The sequence below is a fragment of the Pristis pectinata genome, chromosome 8 (genome assembly GCF_009764475.1).
Source record: "Pristis pectinata isolate sPriPec2 chromosome 8, sPriPec2.1.pri, whole genome shotgun sequence".
NCBI lineage: Eukaryota > Metazoa > Chordata > Chondrichthyes > Rhinopristiformes > Pristidae > Pristis > Pristis pectinata.
The window spans coordinates 79,063,276-79,086,368 of record NC_067412.1 but is presented as its reverse complement, the minus strand read 5'-3'; the positions used below and the strand labels follow the sequence as shown (position 1 = coordinate 79,086,368).

Below are 23,093 nucleotides of genomic sequence, written 5' to 3'. Positions count from 1 at the left end.
GTGAGGGTCACGGCAAAACCTTCAGTTTGTGCCTCTTGAGGTAGTCCATTGTGGATTTTGAGGTGTGTTTAGGATCATTATCCTGTTGTAGAAGCCATCCTCTTTTCACCTTCAGCTTTTGTACAGACAATGTGATGTTTGCTTCCAGAATTTGCTGGTATTTAATTGAATTCATTCTTCCCTCTACCACTGAAATGTTCCCCATGCCACTGGCTGCAACACAAGCCCAAAGCATGATCGATCCACCCCCATGCTTAACAGGTAGAGAGGTGTTCTTTTCATGAAATTCTGCACCCTTTTTTCTCCAAACATACCTTTGCTCATTGCGGCCTCGAAGTTCTATTTTAACTTCATCAGTCCACAGGATTTGTTTCCAAAATGCATCAGGCTTGTTTAGATGTTCCTTTGCAAACTTCTGACGCTGAATTTTGTGGTGAGGACGCAGGAAAGGTTTTCTTCTGATGACCCTTCCATTAAGGTCATATTTGTGCAGGTGTCGCTGCACGGTAGAACAGTGCACCACCACTCCAGACTCTACTAAATCTTCCTGAAGGTCTTTTGCAGTCAAACGGGGGTTTTGATTTGCCTTTCAGCAATCCTACGAGCAGTTCTCTCGGAAAGTTTTCTTGGTCTTCCAGCCCTCAACTTGACCTCCACCATTCCTGTTAACTGCCATTTAATTACATTACGAACTGAGGAAACGGCTACGTGAAAACGCTTTGCTATCTTCTTATAGCCTTCTCCTGCTTTCTGGGCATCATTCATTTTAATTTTCAGAGTGCAAGGCAGCTGCTTAGAGGAGCCCATGGCTGCTGATTGTTGGGACAAGGTTTGAGGAGTCAGCGTATTTATAAAGCTTTGAAATTTGCATCACCTGGCCTTTCCTAACGATGACTTGTGAACAAACCATAGCCCTAACAAGCTAATGAAGGTCTGAGACCTTGGTAAAAGTTATCTGAGAGTTCAAATCTCTTTGGGTGCCCAAACTTTTGCATGGTGCTCCTTTCCTTTTTACACTCTAAAATTGTACAAAATAAAAATAATACATTAATCTTGCTTAAAATGTTGAAAAGAATGTTTCATCTTTAACTTTATGACTCTTGGAGATCAGTTCATCTTCTACTCACTTAACTATTCACAGTAGCAGAAATTTTGACCAGGGGTGCCCAAACTTTTGCATGCCACTGTACATGTAGCATGCTCACATTGAAATCCATAGTGCTACAAAGCATGTGAAAAGGCAGCCGTTGAGATGCAGAAACAAAGCTGGGACTATGTGAGAGGAACACTGTAAGACTCCACAAAACAATTCAAGGTTTATGCTGCACAACCTTGATAGCGTGAGGAGAGTCCTTCACACCAACTGCATGATTAGCTGGTGAGGAGAAAAAGGGAGGAGACAACCTTGCCAGTCCATTTCTTGATACAAAGTAACCAAAATGAGTAACCAGAGACATACTTCCCCAGTCAGCAGCAGTCTCCACCTTCCCTTCCATCTGTTACTATGACAGCATCTGCTTGGTCACAGTGCAATAAGTGCCAAACTAAATAAATGAGATCATATCATTTTGCATGTAGTTTTTATCAGAATTGACATGTTGCAGCTGTTATGCAATATTGATGCTGTCAATGCCACCCTGTGCCCTGATTATCCTTGTTCATTCCTTTAATGTCTGTTTACCATATTCCCTTGCCTACCAATTCTACAGAAAGCTTCCTCAATGGCTCAGCGTGGTTGGGGGAAGGGTTCTGACTTGCTTTGGAAGAGACTGGACATAGCTGGGGGCATGGCCTTGAACAGCTGACTGAGTTTCCACTGCAGCACACATATATCAGCTGCTGCTTATACTGCATTGGAATGAGAAATTGAGCCTCAGATGCTGTATTGTGGCTGAGTGCACAAGTGTGCAAATGGTTTGGCCACCAGTTGCAAGGTGGAGAGTATAGATCAAGCTCAGTGCAAAGCTCTGCAGAAAGTTGGTGGAGTCCTCTTTACTTCCGACTGAACACAAGCTTTCTGACAGGCATCCCAATGCACCAAGCATTTTGTTTGCATTCCCATTAGCCAATTAAGTCCTCACCCAAACCTTCAGAGAGAGAGCCCATATGCAACTCTGTCCCTTGGCAAACTAGTATCTGTGCTATCTCTGCCACCTCTCCCAGCTGCACGTGAAGAGCACATGTGTTTCATGGAATGATAAAATCACAGAGACAGACAGTGCAGAAACAGGTCATTTCAGCCCACCTCATCCATGCTCACCATGAGGCCTTTCTATGTTAAATCCATTGTTACACATTAGGCCTTTGTTTCACTGCAATCAGATTCTGCCTCTATGCTACACTATAAGGTGTATATTATGTCCATATAATTAAGTGATGATGTATCTTCATCATCATCCTCTACCTGCTATACATGCAGGTGATTGGACCAGTTGCAAATGTGCTTGACAATGGACTTGGTAATGTCGCCCCAGTAATGGCCAGCACTGTTTCCTATCCCCTCCATCGAATTCAGGTATGTTTGCCCCCTGGAGTTAGATCCTGCTACTGTTGGCTGCGTGAGAGGAAGTATATCACAGAGTGTTCTACAATCCATATGGATAAAGAGTTGTCGTGGTTGAGAACTAACAACATGTACAAATTTTGAGATGTGGCTATGAGGCTTGCAGCAATCCCTGCATGTGAGAGAGTGGGGTGAATGTTAGATATGTGTCTTATTCAATAGAAGTTGTCGGTAGTTGAGTAATAGGGTGTAATTAATTGAGCGGTGTCTAAGGTTGGTAGATTGATTGGTAGGTTGTAGAATACTGACCTGTACCACTCACATGAAGTCAATGAACTTCTTGCAGCACAGAATCCACATCTTCAGGACTTGATTCATGGCATTGACCACTTTGCTGTTTCCTGACTTCCTGTGGATGAAAGATATCTGACCTCCAATGGGCATCATATGAAAACCTTGGAGTCCATTCTGTCCAACTCATGATATTTTCTAGGTCAGATGCACTTTTCATATGCCCGCTGGCTGCAATTCCAGCAACAATGCAACATCCTTTAAAGACCAGGTTTAACTGGTACAAGGTAGATTTGCCTGAACTTGGCCTCTCTTGTTGATTAGTCTAGGCAATCAATTGCACAGTTGGTGTTGGCTGGATTTTAAAATTTCCAAAGTGAACGTAAAGTTAAGTGCTGTTTGGTTTGCAATAAATGGGTGTGTATTACTCCTGCATTGCAATCCCCTTATCTGTTTTTGGTGCTGTCAAATGCAGCTTCCATTATGGTAACTGCAGGGTAGCCAGCTTCTGCTGACCAGGATATGAGTAATAGATTTCTCATCCCATCTTGGTTGACAATAAAGTTAAGACTGTTGGCGGTTTGCATTCTGATGAAATCTGTGGTTAAGAAGCATATTGCAAAATTAACAGATACACCTTAAAGGACTTCCACCTGGTTTTGCATGAAATAAAAATGAACACAGCTAAACATTTATTTCTTTCCAACCTTATCTATTTAAATAACATTTTACATATCACTTAAAAGAGCAACAAGAGATATTCATCTTTTCTCACCCTAGCAATTCTTTGCAATTCTAACCATGAGGAGGAAAACAAAATAGGGGAAATATCAGTAACTACTTGGCAAAACCCAACTAGCATGCTTATTTTACACTACCTGCTCATTTTGGTGATCTAGAGTCCAGCCAATGCTAACCAAGCTGTTGAATCAGATGCATCAGCAAGAGACCAATATTATGAGTGGCCAACGCCAGTAAAAGCCAGCAAGCATCTGCAAAACATACTCAACATGTGTCTAGATCATCAGGTTCAGAAAGGATCAAAGACCACCTGGGATAGGTGTTGAAGTGAACTATTACACCAAAAGGAGTCAAGGTCTTCAGAAGAGGAGGAGTGAATATTTAAAAAGGACCATTAGTGTACAGTTAGGGTCAAAAGATGCCATTCTTGTTTACAAATCAGACCATTTCCTTAAAGATTGTATTACTTAGCGTATTGAAAACAAACAAATCTTAGAATGAAATATCAAATTACGCCTTTAACTCAACAGAAAGGTTTTCTTGTCAAGTATTGAACAATTTTAAGATGAGTGCATTACAGCCTTCTAATTCCATTATTATTTATGCAGTCTCTTCCTGCTCCTGTTCTGATACCTCTTGTATCCTTCAAGGATTGGTACAGTGTTGGCAGGCCACCAGAAAAATAAAATCTATGCATGGGATTCACCTGAAAGTGGATCCAGATTTGTGAGTTCTGGGAATATCCTCAGGCAAGGTGGTCCAAGATCCTGCTGTGAGTTCCAAAAGGGATTTCACATTGGGAATGGTATCATCCATCGTGCTCATGAGATGGGGCAAAAGGTGGCTCACAAAACCTGACAAAAGGTGTCAGGTTTCCTGGACAAAGGTGATGGTCAAATATTGAGAGTGGCATGAAATAACATAGAACTGATCTTGATTGAATATCGCTCCAGATAAAAAGGCCATCTGATTGAATTTTTAGGGAAGGAATCTTTATCAGTAACGATTTCATTATAATACATTGGCTGACTCACTAATGGAAACCACTTTATGTAGATAGCTAGTTTCATGAAGTACAAGTTTTATGCAAATATGAAACGTATTATCTTCCATTTCTTCTAAGTAGAATATAAACATCAAACCGTCACATATAGCCATGGCGACAGATCCACTTTGCACAATCTCCTGTTTATGTTCCTTTTCAGTTAAGAACATTTGGTCTTTCCAAGTCATGTGATATAAGACTGAGTGTTGCACATGGAACAGGATGATCTGTTGTTGACCTTTACGTTACAAAAGGTTAGACATGAACACCATTCGCCAAGACTTTAAAGAATCAAAAGAATTTTCATTCCATTATTTTTATTAAAGTTAGAAAGCATATTTATTTTATCAAAACTATGGCTTCTGGAAAACTTGGTTTGTGCTGTTGAAACGAGAAGATTTCTGGCTATCTGCCCAAGACAGGAGGCCAGCTGGAAAATAATTTATTTATATGTGGTGTGTGGTTTGATGGCCTCTAGATTTTAAACATTTAAATACAAAACCACTCTGCTCTAGGTGCCTGGTGTGCCTTTCGGCCTATGCACTGCTTACATTTGAAAAAGTTAAAGAAATAGTTTTAAAGAAACAAACTACATATGGAGGATATTGTATAATTAAGGTATGTCAGCAATAATGTGCTGTTTCTTCCCAGACTATTTTGCTTTGAACCATGATTTGGACGAGGGCGAAGCTTTGGAAGATGTGAATTGTTCAAGCCTAACCACATCTAAACTACTCGCTCTAAAGTTACTTGGACTCCAACTTTATTTTAATTCTGAATGACATTAGACTATTCTTTTCCCTTATTTACTTCAACAATGGTAGGCTTACTGACCAATTGCTATTTGATAATTTGTTTAGATGTAATATGGATGCTGCTTTAAATTGTGTAGGTGCGTAGTTACCTAAAATGCTGTTAGACAATGATGCAAGATCAGTTGAGGAGTTACTGTATTACACAGCTGGGCTCCTTTTCTGCCTTGTATAAATACGTACCAGTAGGACTTAAGTTTTATAAGGCTACAGGAGTTTTGAGATTTCCATTTAAATCACTATAGTGCCAATGGAGAACTGACGTGACAGGGCAATCAACCATATGTTAATGATAAAATGTAATTAGAGAGCTGATGCTCCATTTCTCTCAGCCAGAGAGCAATGCAGGAGATAGAAATGTCAGCGGGACCTGCCAACAAAATACTGTTCCCAATAAACACTTGCAGTAAATAAAACAATACAATACCCAAAGCTACATTTATATGACAGTTATATCAGCCTGAGACTGATATCTATTGAGTAAGTCACAATTTTAATACGTTAAGTTCTATTACATATTTTTGGCATCAGGAAAGTTCAGTTCCAGGCTGAAAGTCTTTCATATTTGCAACAAAATATCAGGCAAAGTAGGTTGCAAATTTCTTTGTATTCATAGAGAAAGCAGAAAATCAAAGGAAATTACCACTCTAACACTGCAGATGTTGTGGGATATTCACCTCCAGATAGTGTAAAAACCTCAGGGTGTGTTATTGTTATCTGGACCCCGTTTTCCATTGTCAGTAGCAGTGGGGACTCCATGAGCCATACTTGCTCTGTCCAATGGTACAAGCGATCCAACTAGCAATCCTTAAGGGAATCATCACATGCTGCTGAAAAGCAGGGATGTTTCAGTTTTAAAAAAATGATTAATATTCTCTGGATCCCAACATTATCCCCAACAACCCAATCCTTGCTGGATAGGAGTTGTACTGCTGTTAACACAATGAAATGTGTATAACATTACTGAAGATAGATACATACTATGCTGTTTTAATGTACTGTAGAGTAAAAGCATCCATTCCTAAATTGCACAGGTATTTTTGTGGCTTTGCGATGCAGACCTCAATGCAACTGTACTCATATAGTTTGAACAGAAATTAAAACAATTCACCTCCCTTGTGTGGCTAAGATGATGCACTGGTCCATTTCCTTCCTCGAATCTTTCTCTTTGTTAATCGACATTACCTTTATTTTCCTATAACCCAAACGTTGTTGGAACATCACAGGAGAAATGATAGATCTATATGACTTAAAGGGCACTGGGGCAGCCCCACAACTTTGTCAATCACTCCTCCTACCTTGGATTTGCTATCATGTTGTATAGTTCTTACTAAATTACTTGCAAGTTGCATTGAATCCTGTGCAGAATTGCTAATTCTGGTAGAACAAGTAAAAGAAATGCCACAATGACTCAAGGCTAAGAAGAAGGGAGTTTGAGGGTTGAGTGACTGGTGAGTGGGGAAATTTGACTGTTTCCTGCTCCTGCTCATCATTAAGTGTTGCCTGCTGGCAATAACATGTATGTGCACCGGAACAAAACAGGATAAGTCTTGCACCTGTTGCTTCCTTTGCTAGAAAAGCCTTCCAAAGCTCACAGAGAAAGACTAGAGATACGAGAGGACTGCTTCTGGTCATGGATCCATAGATGCCTTTAGGAGGGGAAGATAGATAAACGTAGGAGGAAAGACTAAACTGCAGCTACAAAGCCTGGGTACAGGGTTTATTAATGATTGATCCACTGTTTTATTGTTCTGCAAAATAATCGACTTAAAATGAGTTCTGATAACTTTAGAAAACAGAATTGTAGGAATTATATTGTGAGAGGCAAGGGAGCAAATCATTTCCAATTATTACCCTAAATGCATGCGGTGAGTGGGCATCCATTTGGCCTATTTGATTACTGCACCAAGAGGCCTCATCAGTTTCATAGTCAAGCTTTACCTCCATTCCATCAGTGAGTTGCTCCTTTGTTCCAAGTGTTGGCTGATTGAATAGAGTTAAAAATGTGACTGCCATAGAGTGCAGCATAACCAGTGGAAATAGCTGAGGGAGGAAAGAGGCAAGAAGGAGGGAGGTTGGTGCATTCTGGTGATGGTGTCTGACAAATGGAGGTGGCCATCGAGGATTGGGTTGTTGGGGATAATGTTGGGGTCCAGAAGAGTATTAATCATTTTCTAAAACTGAAACATCCCTGTTTTTCAGCAGCATGTGATGGTTCCCTTAATGATTGCTAGTTGGATCACTTGTACCATTGGACAGAGCAAGTATGGCTCATGGAGTCCCCACTGCAACTGACAATGGCAAACTAGGTCCAGACAACAATAATACACCCCATGGTTTTTACACAAGCAAGAAGGTTCCTTTATGTTTGACGCAGGAATACTGGCCACTCACAAGCATGCAAATTGAAAGCAGCATCAGATAGGCCTATGAAACTGATGAGGCCTCTTGGTGCAGTAATCAAATAGGCCCAAAGGATTAATTATCCTTTCAATGCAGACCACTGTTCCTACCATGTAATTGACTTAGAGGAAAACCTGATCTCTCTTACCTCATTGACGTGATGTGTTTTCCAAATAAACTGTTTTACACTATTCCTGGAAGTGACCCACCACAAAATCCATGTGACAACCAAACTGCATACATGTTGAATAATCTAGAAATCCTTAAATCATCAGAGAAATTGAAACACACTGTGTTAATATATGTGTACACATTGACACAAGCTCACACGTGCACATAAAGACTTGCACACATATAGATATACAAAATGCATGTGCACAGACATTCATTCACATGTGTATGTACAACTTCAAAAATTAGTGATCCTCTATAACTGCCTTTACTCAGATTAGATTAGTTTATTGTCATATACACCAGGGCGCAATGAAATTCCTTGTTCGCATGAAGCTCACAGAGTAAACAGTATATGTGGTAATATTAAATACAACAATATGTACAACGATGAGTGCAAGACAGCAGAATGGTGAAAATATTGTAGTGCAATCTGCAGTAGTGCTAAAAGAAACGCTGAAGTGACAATAATGGAATCACACACAATCCTGATTTGGAATCATGTAACCGCTCCTTCATAATCACTGGGTTTAAATCCTGGAAGCTCCTACCCACTAGAGTACTTCACCAGAAATACTGCAACAATTCAAGAGAGTGGTTTACGATCTTATTAAAATCAGCTTGGGATGGGTAATATATCTTGGCCTTGCCTGTGATTCCCACCTCCCAGAATGTTAGTAAAAAGTAAGGAGCACAAACAGTGCCCCTGTGGTCCAGGTGTCCAAAGGGAAACCATCGTCTGAAATAAATACTATATATCCATCATGTAAATATGATACTAGGATTTGGTTTCCTGAATCAGGGTGCTTTTGTTAAATTACCATTCGTCTTTGTCTGAAACTTTCTTTTTTGACCAGCCCACACAAACAATTGGCAGGCAGCCTTCACAAGGACTGTTTCAAAGAATCTTCATTAGGTCCTTAATTTAGTGCTTTCAGCCCAAACTATTGACTGCTTTATCAAAAGCACCTTCTGGAGATGGGTCCAGAAAAGATTGCAAATGAGATTATGGAAAAGGCAAAAATTGAGAATGTGGGCCCAAAATGCTGTGTTATTCCTCCCTACTTGTGGTGGAAAGTTGCTCAGTCTCTGACTTCAGAATAAGCTAACTAGTGTAACCCTGTGATTGCTTTGCTGCACAAAATTATTATAACTAGATTTTCTCAAAGGTACTTGTTTTACTCTTCCTTCTCTTTCAGTGTTTAATAATGCATTTCTTTCTTAAAGAGTTGTGAATTGATATCAAAGCTTGGCCAGTGTCACTGGTTAACCACCATAGATATGTCTGCAGGGTTAAGAAGGGTAGCATTGACCTTCTGTTGCTAATCCAAGGAGGTGAGGAAATTGACCTCTGGGAAATCACAGCTACAAACATGCTAATATTGAGGAAATGTTTGAAGTGAAATTAATGGATAAAATGTTATGAGAAAGATTTCAATGTTATTTTTACACACACTGGTGTATTTATTTTTGAAGTACAAGATCTCTTTTCAAATAGGCAAGAGCTAGACTGGGCTTGAACTTTTGCACACTTGAGAATGTGTTGTGTTATACCAATGAAACAACCTTTTTATTAAGATACAACAAATAATAAATATAACATCACAAAATGAGAAACAGAAACCTGAGCAGGCCCTCATGCCTGCACTTCCATTCAACATGATCTTTTTTCCAAATCACCACCTTCCTACACAAACCCTATATTACTTGATTCCCTTATTATCAAATGATCTTTTGATCTCCATCTTGAATTCACTCAGCAACTGAGCCTCCACTACCCTCTTGGCATGAGAATTCCCCAGATTTACTATTCACTGAGTGAAAAAATTCTTCTCATCTCTCTCCTGAATGGCTGACCTCCTATTTTTAGACTGTGACACCTGCTTCTAGTCATCCCTCCCAGGGAAAATATCAACTTCACATCTACCCTATCAAGCCTGTAAGATCTTTGTATGTTTCAATGAGATCACCTCTCATTCTTCTAAACGTGAGAGAGTATAGGACCAGTCTGCATAACCTCTCCTTGTACAACAATATGTCAATCTAGGAATTAGTCTGGTGAATCTTTGCTGCACTATTGCAAATATATCTTTCCTCTGGTAGGGAGAACAGAGCTGGACACAATATTCCAGATACCATCCTACCAGATCTTTACATAATTGGAGCAAGATACTGTATCTCTACTCTTGCAGTGAAATCCTCTTGCAATAATACCAAGAGCCTGCTTTCCTTCTTAACTCCTTGCTATGCCCATATATTAACTTTCAGAGTGACCCAAGTCCCTCTGAATATCAAACATTTTAAATCATTTCTCATTTTTAAAAGTACCATTGGTGAAAATTAGCTATTTCCTTTCCATTTAAGTCTATAATATATGAAACATGATTATATTATAAGGTCACAGATTCCTCTGTCACACAAGAGCACAGGAGGAAGCAATAGCAGAGTAGATGATTACAACTTCACCAACTTGCTACTCCATGAGCAGACTTTGATCTCATCCCTTCCATTGAGATCTATATTCAAAACCTGTCAGTCATGTTATTTAACTATCAAGGCCTTAACAGCTTACTTGAGAATACTTGAGAATTCTTCTGAACATTTTGATAAGTCTTAAATAATTTTACTACTGGTAGCAAGGCTTTAGGGCCTAGAAATTCTGTCATCTAAGGCAATATTTACATGTGTTACACAACAGAATTTGTTCAGGAAAACAATGGCAACAAGTAATTGGATGGCTGTTGCAAAGTCTAATCTTCCCTTTGGATCTTCGAAATGTATCATGTACTAACACATATAGGTAACTAAATATATGCAGTTGCTGGTCTGAGTACTACATCTGTAAATTTCATTGGTGTTTATATGGTCCACTGTTGCGGATGACTGCTCTTGCAGAAGCAGACCTTCACAAGACACCTGAGCCCTGATTCAGCGTGACTTAAAGATGACCTGCCCAAGAAGGTCCTGGGCCATTGGGTCTGACGTTGGGTATCAGTTTCATTGTACTTTTTGGGAGGTAGGTGTAGAGGTGGGGGTGAGTGGGATCCTGAGTTGGGGCTTAGAATTGGAGGGGGTGGGTTGATCTAGATCATAGTTGGGAGCAAGATTGTTCTGTTTTACAGCTTGTGCTCACTGCCAATCTTCCTTAGGACCTCCACATCCTGCTGTTCCCAGTTCCAACGCTGATCAATGCTGATCACAATCTTATTTGCCAAGTGCATCCTGACATTCCAAAGCCAATTGACACTGAAGCATCCCCATCCCCAACTCCAAATCTATCCCCATGATATCCTTGGTCTAGGTTCTCCCCTACCGAACCCAGCGTCCCTCCTTTCTCCAAGTCTCTCCTCCTGCCCCGCCCTCTCACCCAGCCTTACGTCCCACAAACTGAAATTATGACCTACCTGACTTACTTCACCAGATTGGCAATGGTATGCCAAGCTGAGGAAAGCTCTTTGAGCACCTTCTATTGCATACAATAGTCTTGGCCTCATGTGCAATAGAATCTTTCAGCAAGGGTTCAGCACAAGCATGGAATGACCTGCTATAAAGCACAGATTGAACATGTTTTTCAAGAGCTGATGAACTTCTAAGCATAATTACTATCTAGACAAACACATTTACATTTTACAGGAAATGCCTAACAGAGGAAATCTTCACCAATTTATTTGCCACATCATTAGTCACCAGAAACTTTCTTTTAAACCTCATAGCAATCTACAATATCTAGCATCATCTGATCTGCCTTTTTTTTTCTTCTTAATCTATGTCCTTATGGTGAAATGCCCTTTTGAGGTTAAAAAGAAACACATCTGGCTGTTTAATCTTATACTTGCAACCAACAGTTCCATTCCCTGGATGTTGCCAGATGCAAGTTTAAGTAGTTACCAAGCAGAAACATAACTGGAAGGATTTTCTGAGCTTTTTAGCCTATTAACCTAAAACTGAATTTATTATATAAGCAAGACTAAAAAAGTGGTAAACAGAAAATTGGGAACTCCATTAAATTTGAGCAAATGAATGAATAAGTATTATACAGGCAACTTAAATGCCAAAACTTGAATGTCTTCCATTAGTTCTGAAACTGTAAAGCAAGGCAAGAGATTACTCAATCTTTTGCTACTGTTGCCTTTGTTTCTTTATAAGTTTGAACATTGTCATCTGATTCTGGGTCAGCAACTTTTTTTCAAACTTCCTTTCTCGTGTATTTTTTTGATAAATATAATCAACTTCCTGTTATAGGAAATTGTTAACCAGAAAAAAACACCTTTACTTCTGATTTCCCAGGTCATTACTGGGAGTACAAAAGCTAGGGTTGTGTTTCTTTTAAAAGCGCAGTTTCAGCAATGAGAAATATTGAGTGCTTACTTGTCACATTTAACATGGCAGTATTCTGTCATCTGACAATAGTTCATTCTCAAAGGATCAGCAATGACTGTGTTAATAATAGAACAGGAACAAGAGAAGCTGCTGACCATCTTACTGTATCAGACACACACAGCACACTGCTGGTAAGTGCAGTTATTTTAAGTGGACAGAATCACAAAAAGCTTGTAAGACTGATAACAACTGTGCAATTTTCACTCAGCTGAGTCGTAGCAAGATGCATGAGGATTGCCATACGAATGCTGTATGCTAATGTATTGCACATAATTCATTCTATTATCATGGTTACTTGAATGTAAACCCAGAAAGAAGATAAAGAGCTTTACATAACACACATATAAGAAAATCTGCATAAAAGCTAGAAAGACTGGGACATCCTGATTTTGATTCCTCATTAGTTGTTCTGAGTATCCTGAGCTGGGGATAGAAAAATTAGCCAGGATCATGAGCTTGGACACAGAGGCATAGTGGCAATAGTCATCGTCATACTTATAAAGTACCAAAACAGGCCTTTTGGCCCACCTTCCATGTCAACCATCAAGCACCCAACTACACTAAAGCTATGCTAATCCTTTTGTATTCTCTCCATATTTTCCCCATGTTCCCCCCTCTCCTCTATCAGACTCTACCACTCACCTACACACTGGAAGCAATTTACAGTGGCCAATTAACCTACCAGCCTACATGTCCTTGGGATGTGGGAAGGAACCAGAACATTGAGGGGAAATGTGCAAACTCCACACAGATAGCACCCGAGGTCAGGATTGAACCCCAGACCCTGGAGCTGTGAGGCAGCAGCTCAACTTAAAGGCTGCCACTGTGTTGTCCCTTAAACACAGTCTTAAGCACATACACATACAGGTTATTGTGTGTTCATGAATTTGCCCTTTCAAAAGTGCGCAAATTTGAAGTCTTCGAGAACCCCCTGGCCAGTGTTTTAATGCCTTTCGTCACTTGTCTCCATCCTTTCTACCTTTGGCTGGAAAGTGATGCACTGTGGGAATTGGACAAGACCAGTATTTGAACACGGTGTAATGCCCTCCAATGTCAAATAGCTTAATTACATTCAATGTCCAGATCTACATGTTATTTTGTTATTCTTTCATCTCCTGTCCATTCCAAATTGTTCTTGAGAAGGTGGTAATGAGCTATCCTTTGGAACCACTGCAGTGTGTGTGAAAGCTATTCCAGTGGGGAGGAAGGGAATTTCAAGATGCTGGCCCACATAAAAGATAGCTGTTTGCCAAGGGTAATGCATCTCTGAAACTGCATTGCAAAACTGGTCTTTGAGGGAATGGAGAAAGCTGAGAAAACATCTCGAAAATATGAAAGAATTTAGTAAGATACTTTTGCAATATTTCATAATGCATATATACCTGGACAAAAATTAATCACTGGTATAATTATACACAATCTTTCTATAAAGATATAAATCATACTGTATATAATATTTGCACATTCCTAATACACAAAGGTTATTAATATATGTGGCTGTAGTCATTGACTGTAGTTGTTGTGTTTTAATCATTTTTACTAGAAATTAAGGACCATCCCCACCCCTGTTCCCTAAAACTCATAACGCATATATATATATACAGCTACACACACATTTCACAGATTAGAGAAGGTCAAACTCACTGGTTTCAAGTGTTCATAAATGGAGCTATATTACATTTGCTACCAGTCTATAAAATACAGAATCCCATTTACAATCCCATGGGACTCTTGTAGGCTTCTGGCATCAAGCCCAGAGATGCTGCAAGGTAAATAATAAATGTGACCATTGGGATGCTAAAAATATGGCATAATTTTCTCTTGAAGCTATTAGCTGAATGCTTTTTAACACTGATGGGGAGGGAAATTGGAACTAATTCTATTTGTTTCTCAAGTACAAAATTGGGCTGATTTCGTGCTGCTGTCTCACACACTGCCAAGACCCTGTAATACATCCCTCACCATATTGGGTAAATGAAAGATGTAACAACTATTTTAGGACCCTTCTCCTAAACTGGATGACACTGTGGCAGGGTCCAGCTGTTCTGTCAGCAGCCCCTGTGGGTCAGTACTGGTGCCAACCAACAAAATAAATAACTAAATCATTTTAAATTTAGACATAGAGCCAAGAGAAGACAGAATACTCCTCCTAGTGCACAGCAATGCTGAGTAGCACTACCAGGCTGTGAGACATCCCACCCTCACCTTTGCACCCTAACTTCCTCCATATCCTGAGCCTATCTAGCGGCAAGAGATTTGGCCAGAATTTATTTTCTTGAAATGGATGACCTGCCTCAGGCAACACAATAGGCATTAGCATTTTGCCCAAGTTGTTAGGGCGAGGTCCAATTTAGGATGAGCCTCTGGCCTTCTTGTTTTCTCACGATCGATCTGCATAGAGCTGGTTATATGCACAAAAACACTCTATCACCAATTTCTACCCACTTGACTGTAACTGTGGTGTGTATGTATATATGCTTCACATAATGTTATGAGTTAGCAAAACAAGTTTTTTTTCGAATCAATTACTTTCAAATACCAAAATCTTGACCTCTGATGGGGTATGAAAAGCAGTAGCCCTCTTAAGGTTTGCATGAGTAGTCATTTATCTGCGCGAATCCATCTAGTAAGTATTAACAGGATAGGTTTCAATCAACCAAATTAAAGGGATGATTTGATTATCTTTTTCAAGTTATTAGGGCGAACTGACAGGGTGGACAAGGACAAATATCTCACTTGTTTCTGGACTGGGGGAATAATATTTTAAAAATCGGGTATTTCAACAGTAGAGCTCAGAAACACTTCAACATACAAAGGATGGCAGTTGTTTGGAATTCTTACATACAGTAAGTAGCTATTGATAGTCAGTCAATTGTTAATTTTAAATAGAAGATTGATAATTTTTTAATGAAAATGATCATAAAATATGGGACAAAGATAACCATATGGAATTAGGTCACGTTAGGACACATATTCTCATTGAATGGTGAAACAAACAAGGAGCTTTGACATTTGAATCAGACACTATTCCTGTTGAGACACAAGAGACTGCAGATGCTGGAATCTGGAGCAACAAACAGTCTGTTGGAGGAACTCAACAGGTCAAGCAGCATCTGTGAGAGGAAAGGAATTGTCAATGTTTTGGGTCAAAACCCTGCATCAGTCCTTATGCAGGGCTTTGAACCGAAACATCAACAAATCCTTTCCTCCCACAGATGCTGCTCGACCTGTTGAGTTCCTATAGCATATTGTTTGTTGCTCCACTATTCCAGATGAGATTGATTCTCTGCTCACCAAGCACCTGAACATAAGCATTTTCCAATTATCTATAGTCACTCATAGGAATCTTATGTCCAGTTTCCCTTCCCAAGTAATTATAGGAGTCCAACTGAAATGAACTAACTCAGCAAACCCAAAATTAGAATTCACAAGTCATAAACATCACTCAGAGCCTTCTTTTTGACACATTTCCCTGGACTCTCTTCTGGCCCTCTTCCACTGTGGTTATGTTGGAAATGTACTCAAGATCACACATTGCAACATTAATTCATAAGTGTGTGGGATCATGCAAATCACATTGAGATACGGTAAACACATTCTCCGTCATGCTGCCTTACATTTGACTCATTTCTAAAAGCTGAGGCCCCATTTTAAGTCATAGCATCTAGTAATGATGTTGTGGGATTCTGGGGGTTATCTGCAGAGGACATGTGGGATTTTTGTTAGTGTATAACATTGCACAGCTCCCCAAAGTGGGAATCATTTTTTAAAAAAAGAAAGGCTAGATTTTGCAGGCAATTTGACAGCTGCCTCCTTCCTCCTACAGTAATAAGCATTCAAGGCCCACCATATAATTTTCTAGTTCCAGTTTGGCACAGTTCCTTTCAATTTAAATATGTACAATTGGAAGACAGAAATTGGAAAGTTTTTTTTAAAGAGGAAACACAATTTTAATGCTAAGGCTTATGATTTCACAGAAACAATAGCAAGACCTTTATTATTTATATTAGGAGCACCTTTATCCCGTACACCATGTAAAATGTCACTTATGAATGCAGTAACTGAGAAATGATGTGCTAAAATCAGGCTAATGTCATGCTTGATAAATAATTGATTAGGAGTTACTCACAACTGACTAATATAAGTGTCATAAAACCAAGCTGAAATAAGTACGTTGCACTGACAGGATTTTAGTTTAAATAGATGCTACTATAATATAAACACAGATAGTATTAGATTCACTGTAAATGGATAGCATCCCTCCATTGGCTTCAAAATATGTTTAAGCTCTCAAGATTGATTTGGGATTGATTTTTCTCCCCAATGTACCCAGTCACAACAAACCAGTATAAATAGCAAGGCTGCCATTATATAATGACAAAAATGACCTCAGATAAGTATTCATACCATTCAAAGGACACTGAGCTTTATAATAGGTTGCACTCTCATTTATTTTATGCTTTTCACATGGAAATAAAAGTCTGGATATTATCTTTTTTTGTTCAACCTACATCCAGGACAAAGCAAAATCCTGCAGATGCTGCAAAACTGTAAAACAAAATGCAAAACCAGTCCAAGAATGATCTGTGGCAAAACAGGAGTCTCCCTGATGTGTCACTGTTGGCCTCAAAGGAAGCCACTATCAAAACTCTGCCCAGCTCTGTAGCAAGGAATTCACCTTTTCCGATGGTGATGCTTGTCAGGCGACAGTTCAGGGAAACCTTGGTGTCCAGCATCAATGATATCATCAAATATTCCTGAATTCTCACTAACATGAAACCAGGAAAAGAAAGTTTCATCTGACTTTTTAAACATTTTACAGAGTGATAAATGCAGTTGGGATTATGCACATATGTTTAAGACAGATGGTGAAATACTACAACTCAAAAACAAGAGTCTGTTATATTTTTAAGTATTGATGTCAACCATTATAATTCACATACATAAAATTAGATTATTTGATTCAGAGAATTTATTAAGTACCCCATTAAAAAATTAGACTTCAGAGTTTGTTCTCAGAATATTTTACAAAAAGATTCATTTGTAAATACCTGAAATTTTCAGCTAATTTCTGTTGACTGAAATGGTGAAGGCAGCAAAATAGCACAGGTTGTGGAAGAGGGCCAAATCACTGACAACAGCTTGGGAATTCTGTGTTACCCCATGATTGAAAAAGAACTCAAACAGGGACAATGGGTAGGAGAAAAGGGTCTGATGTAAGAAACAGGTTGGCACAAAGGGTGCAGATGAACCGCCGGCAGTGATTGGCAGGAAAGGCAGGATTACCTATCCAAACACCAACCCACACTACTTCCCATCCCTGGAAACTCCAACGCACCCATCTCATATTTCCAATATCTGTAGTCAGAGTGAAAGTTACAGTTTGAAGCTGTTAAAATCAATGTTAAGGACAAAGGCCTCTTGAAACATAAAGGCAAATTGTTTGGCAAGTACATTAACAATAATTTACTCTCTGCTGTACAATCATCTTTTCTCATGCTTTGCACCTGCTTTGGAATCAAACTGTGATGTTAGAAACCTCTTCACATTAAGAAAAGACAACATGTGAAATAGATTTCCAGATGGTATAGCCAAGCCAAAGGCTTGGAAGTCAGTTTTACACGAGTCCTATCTTCATTTTGATTCCAGCAGGTCATTATCTGCCAGCTGACACTGTTAAAAAGCAGTCCCCATGGAAAACCCACATAATGAGTTCTTCAAAACTCTGTGAGTCATATTTAGCAGTGCTGGAGCTGAGGGCGGGCAAATAGTCACCTGCTTCCTGAATTCTGAGGTAAAACTACATTACCTTAAGAATTAACTGAATATTGTAATGGGCAACCATAGATTTATTCCTGGTTGAATGGCCAACGAGTTTCCTGCTTTGTATCTATTTTGTGATACTATGGTTGTCTTGCAAAAAAATCCAAGAAATATTAAAGAGTACAAGATATGAATGAGCAAATGATTTGCGTAATTACAATGGAGGTTTCTCCTTTAAGCACCCAGAGCTGCGAATTTGAAATGAAAATACATTTTGTCTCTGCGTTAAACCACTTTTACTGCATGTATTTCATTCAAAACCATGTGACATTATTTACAAGAAATAGTTGCTAATCTTTTATCTATAAAAGAATTTATCATAATTATATTGCGTTGCTGTCTACCCATCTGTAATTAAAGAAACGATGAGCTAATATAAATTTTAATATTTGTAAAGTGGCAGACTATTTAATTGTAAAATGCAGATACTTAGTTTTATTGGCACATTTTCTTTGCTTTCTCTATCACTCTCTGTCTCTCTGTCTCTCTCTCTCTCCTAAGGATTGTGTGTCTTGCTGGAGTATACATTTCTGTATGAGTTGAATCTTGCTGGGGCAAAGTTCCATAGTGCTAGCTGACTAGCAGTATTTTACTCAAATAGTATTTTGCTAATGTGAACCTAGGCATCAGATGTAAAACTCATTAAACCACAAGGTACGTGATAACCCAAGTTTACCTCAGCTCACACACAAGCTCTCCACAATTGCATTTCCAGTCAGGTAGTAGTCAAGTGTGGAAGCACTGGCTGATTTTCTTACTCTCCAGTTTGGGGAAGATGAAACCAATTGTAACATCCCACTTGTGTTGTTTCTGTTGGTTTTGTACCTCCACAGCTTCTCCTCCATTTTTCATAGTTCTCTCATTCCAAAGTATTGGAAAATCACATAACACACTGGAATGATTTTTTTATACGTATTAGAAACTGGGTAAGTCTGGCAAGAACAATATTTATTGCCCATCCCTAGTTGCCCTTAAACTGAGTGCCTTGCTAAGCCATTTCAGAGGACATTTAAGAATCAACCACATTGAGGGGTTTGGAGTTACATATTGATCAGACTGAGTAAAGACAGCAAAGATCCTTCCTCTCTCTAAAGCTATTAGTGAACCAGATGTGGTTTTCCAACAATCTGGTAGTTTTATTGTCATTTGCTTTTAAAAATTTCCAAATAACTAACTGAATATAAATTCCACAGATGCCATAGTGGAATTTGAACTCAGTTATCTGGATTGCTAGCTCAGGCATCTTGATTACTAGTCCAGTAATTTAACCACTTCACCAGCAACATACCCCTCTGTAGCATTGTAATCAAACCCTGATGAGAAGATGTTTCCACATAGTCCTCTGTTTTTCATTCTACACATGAATCAAATTAACAAAATGATTTCACGTTAAAGAGGATTAGGTGATTATTTTGCATACTGTGATTCATCCTTTCTCCAACCAAAGCTCCCCTGCTAGGACTAGTCTGAGAGCTACTTTAGCTGGATAGGCAAAGTTTATTCCCAAGGTTGGAGAAGCTGCCTTTGGAGGCAGTAGAACCTGTGGGCTGACTCATCTTAAATGAGACCCAAGTTCACCATGAGTAGAGCTTCTGATTTCCATGGCTTTAATTTTTGAACTCAGCAACAAGCTGGAATAAATTTGTGTCCTAGATTTTCCTGAGTGCAATGTATGCAAATGGAGATACATTAAAACACAATCTTGTGCTATAGTGTGCAAGAGGCATTTCATAGATTTGTGTCTTTTGTCATGTGGATATGTGCAAGGTTCCCACAAGTGCACATGGTGTAGTCTGGAACCTGCACCTGTCCACCAGTCTGTGACCAATTAGTTCATACCTGTTTGGGTAACTAGAAGACAGGCATTGGCTTTAATCCTCTTGCGTTGAAGAGCTGATAATCTACCCAGGGTTCCTGCTCTGGGGGTAAGAAACATGTAAGGGTGTGGACTTCCAGTAGGGACCAAGAACCTTGGAGATAAGTATTCCATTTACCCAGTTCAGCCATTTAGTTGGATTTTGCCTAATTTGTATTTAATCTCCAGTTATCAATCTTGGTTTCATTATCCACTAATGCCTATTTCTAAAAGTAACAGGATTGGACACTATGGTTCCAACTTCGACCCAACCCCTCCTTTAATGTTTTTAAACCACACAGTGACTGTCAGTATTAAAGTTTTCAAATGAATGCTGACCACTCGCTGTGATATACAATAAATATAGTACAGAGAGTCAACCCCTTCAAAAGGGAGAAGCATTTTTGTAACATCTACCCTTGCGATGATGTCTAAGTCTAACTGTTCTCTGCTTTCCCAGGCCTGGAGAAAACGTTGGTTTGTCTTGCGTAGTGGGCGATTGAGTGGCAATCCAGATGTCCTTGAATACTACAAAAACCATCACTCCAAGAAACCGCTGCGCATGATAAACCTCACTGAATGCAATAATATTGAAGCTGGGTTGAAGCTCAGTAAAAAGGAATTCCAGAACAATTACATTTTTGAAGTGAAGACTCCAGCTCGGACATTCTACTTAGTAGCTAAAACTGAGGACGAGATGAATCGATGGGTACAGCACATCAGACTGATCTGCGGGTTTAGCTCAAGTGATGATGGAACAGGTACAAATTATAATAATTGCTGAATTATTTGCACAAATGCCCTGAGCATTGGATGGACTTTGGTTACAAAACAACTTTCTCCTTTAGACAGGAATGTTGGCTGAAGCCAGCCTCACTAACTACCATCAGGAATGGCTAAACATGAGGATGTGATAAAAGCACATTCATAGAATGCTCTTTGGCCACAGACACTAGCACTCAGCCCTTGTAAATCCTAGAGTTTGTTTCAGGTTCGCCACTCCACCATGTATGGTGCTTTTCAGTTGACCTTGCATTCAGCCACATGAGTAGCTTCAGTGAGTCTTTCTCTACCTTATTCCCTTGCATTATATGAAAACTTCCATTATCTTTTTCTGCTACAGTGAACACAATGCAGTTTTGAAAGTGGAGATGCTTTATTACCTATGAAGCTGTATTAGCAAAGTTTCCTTTGTTTAAAGTTTGTTGAATATTTCCAGGAAGCGCCTGATTTGAAAGCTGTGAAGCATACTTGGCTGTGTGAGGAGGAATTTGTTGACTTGCTTCTGGAATGATATGAATATGCAATGAATTTCCAAACTGGCCAAGTTCAAAGGAGCAAAAAACTGCTGTTGCTGGAAATCTAAAATACAAACAGAAATTGCTGAAAGAACTCAGCAGGATCCGTGGAGAGATAAACAGAATTATTGACTGACGATCCATTGACAACAATTTCATGATTACCACTTTGTTTTTCTCTTTGCACATGTGTTGCTGGATATTCCAGCTTCAGTTTGTTCCTTTGTTTCAGTCCTGTATCTAAGTGCCAGTATTTAATGTAATTGTTACCTTGACAACCTTGGTGTGCACTCTATCACAGACAGTTTCCACTTTACCCCTTTGCTGCTCCTTAAAACAAACCTATTTTCTGACTTTCAGTTCTGATGAAGTGTCAGTGACCTGAAATGTTGACTCTTTACTTCTCTTTCTATTAATGCTGCCTGACCTGTTGAATTCTTCCAACATTTTCTGGTTTTGTTTTCAGAATCAGAATCAGGTCTATTATCACTGACTTATATGACTTAAATTTGTTGTTTTGCAGCAACAGTACAGTGCAAAGATATAAAAATTATTATAAATTACAAAATAAATAAATCGTGCAAAAAAGAGGAATAACAAGGCAGTGTTTGTGGGTTCATGGACTGTTCAGAAATCTGATAGCGGAGAGGAAGAAGCTGTTCCTACATTGACTGTGGGTCTTCAGGCTCCTGTACCTCCTCTCCAATGGTAGTAAAGAGAAGAGGGTCTGCCCTGGATGGTGAAGGTCCTTAGTGGTGGATGGTTCAAGTTCAAAGATTTCTTTTATTCTTTCATGTGTTATGGGTGTTACTGGCAAGGCCTGCATTTTATATAGTGCTTGTGAACCACCTTCCTGAATCAATGAGATCCCTGTGGACCAGGTAATCCCAAAGTGCTGTCAGGAAGTTCCAGGTTTTTGACCCCCAGTGAGGATGTCCTAACCGTGACTTACTTACAAGTCAGGATTGTATGTGACTTAATGGAGAGCTTGTAAGTTGTTTTCCTATACAGCTGCGGCCTTTGCCTTTCCATCTAGTCGAGGTTGTGGGTTTGAGAGGTTCTTGTGAAGAGATGCTGGTGATTGCAGTGCATTTTGAGATTAACAGCCACAGTTGGCTTGTGGTACAGTGAATAAGTATTCTCAGAGATAATAAAGGGGCCGATTTATTCTGAGAAGGCAGCTAGGGAGATAAAGAATGAGTTAGGTATGACATAAAAGGGAAAAATACGGCCAAGCATTGCACACAGAAAGAAAATGAGTAAATCAGTCATACTGCACTGATGGTGTCAAAATGCTCAAGCGTTGATTTGAAAGTGAGTAAGGATTCTAAGTCTCAAGATATCCCAACGATGGCATAGCAACAGTCAACAAGGAAATGGAATGCTGAATAATGTGGCAGAAAAACATCATACTGTGATTATATAGGTGCTTTTGGTCAGATCATATCTTTAGTCTGTATCTACTTCCAGTAAATGTAAATGTTACAGAACCCTTGAAACTGTAAACAGTTTAAGGAGCCATGGGGCTAATCTGTAGAATCTGTAAAAATAGAGAAACCTGGACTTTTCAATCTTGAAGTAATTGACTGAAGGGTAACTGTATATAAAATACATAGAATGGTATGAAAGTTAAGTCTGAAAAATTACTTCACACAAAAGTTGTGCTTGACAAACCTTTTAGAGTTTTTTGAAGAGGCAACCAAAAAAAGTAGATGATGGTAGGGCAGTGAATGTTGTCTATTTGGACTTTAGCAAGGCCTTAGACAAGGTT

The 23,093-nt window shown here is 39.2% G+C and overlaps 1 protein-coding gene across 3 annotated transcripts in view; it reads left to right on the top strand.

Moving 5' to 3' along the window:
- The window catches only part of gab3 (GRB2 associated binding protein 3), an 84,456-nt gene that overhangs the window by 25,217 nt on the left and 36,146 nt on the right, over positions 1–23,093 (top strand). For 2 of the 3 annotated variants that reach the window (XM_052021112.1, XM_052021113.1), the window contains exon 2: positions 20,485–20,785. The exons of the other annotated variant lie outside the window; for it this stretch is intronic. In XM_052021112.1, coding sequence (XP_051877072.1) covers positions 20,485–20,785 — 301 coding nt within the window. The remainder of the gene's footprint in view (positions 1–20,484; positions 20,786–23,093) is intronic. 3 annotated transcript variants of the gene reach the window in all.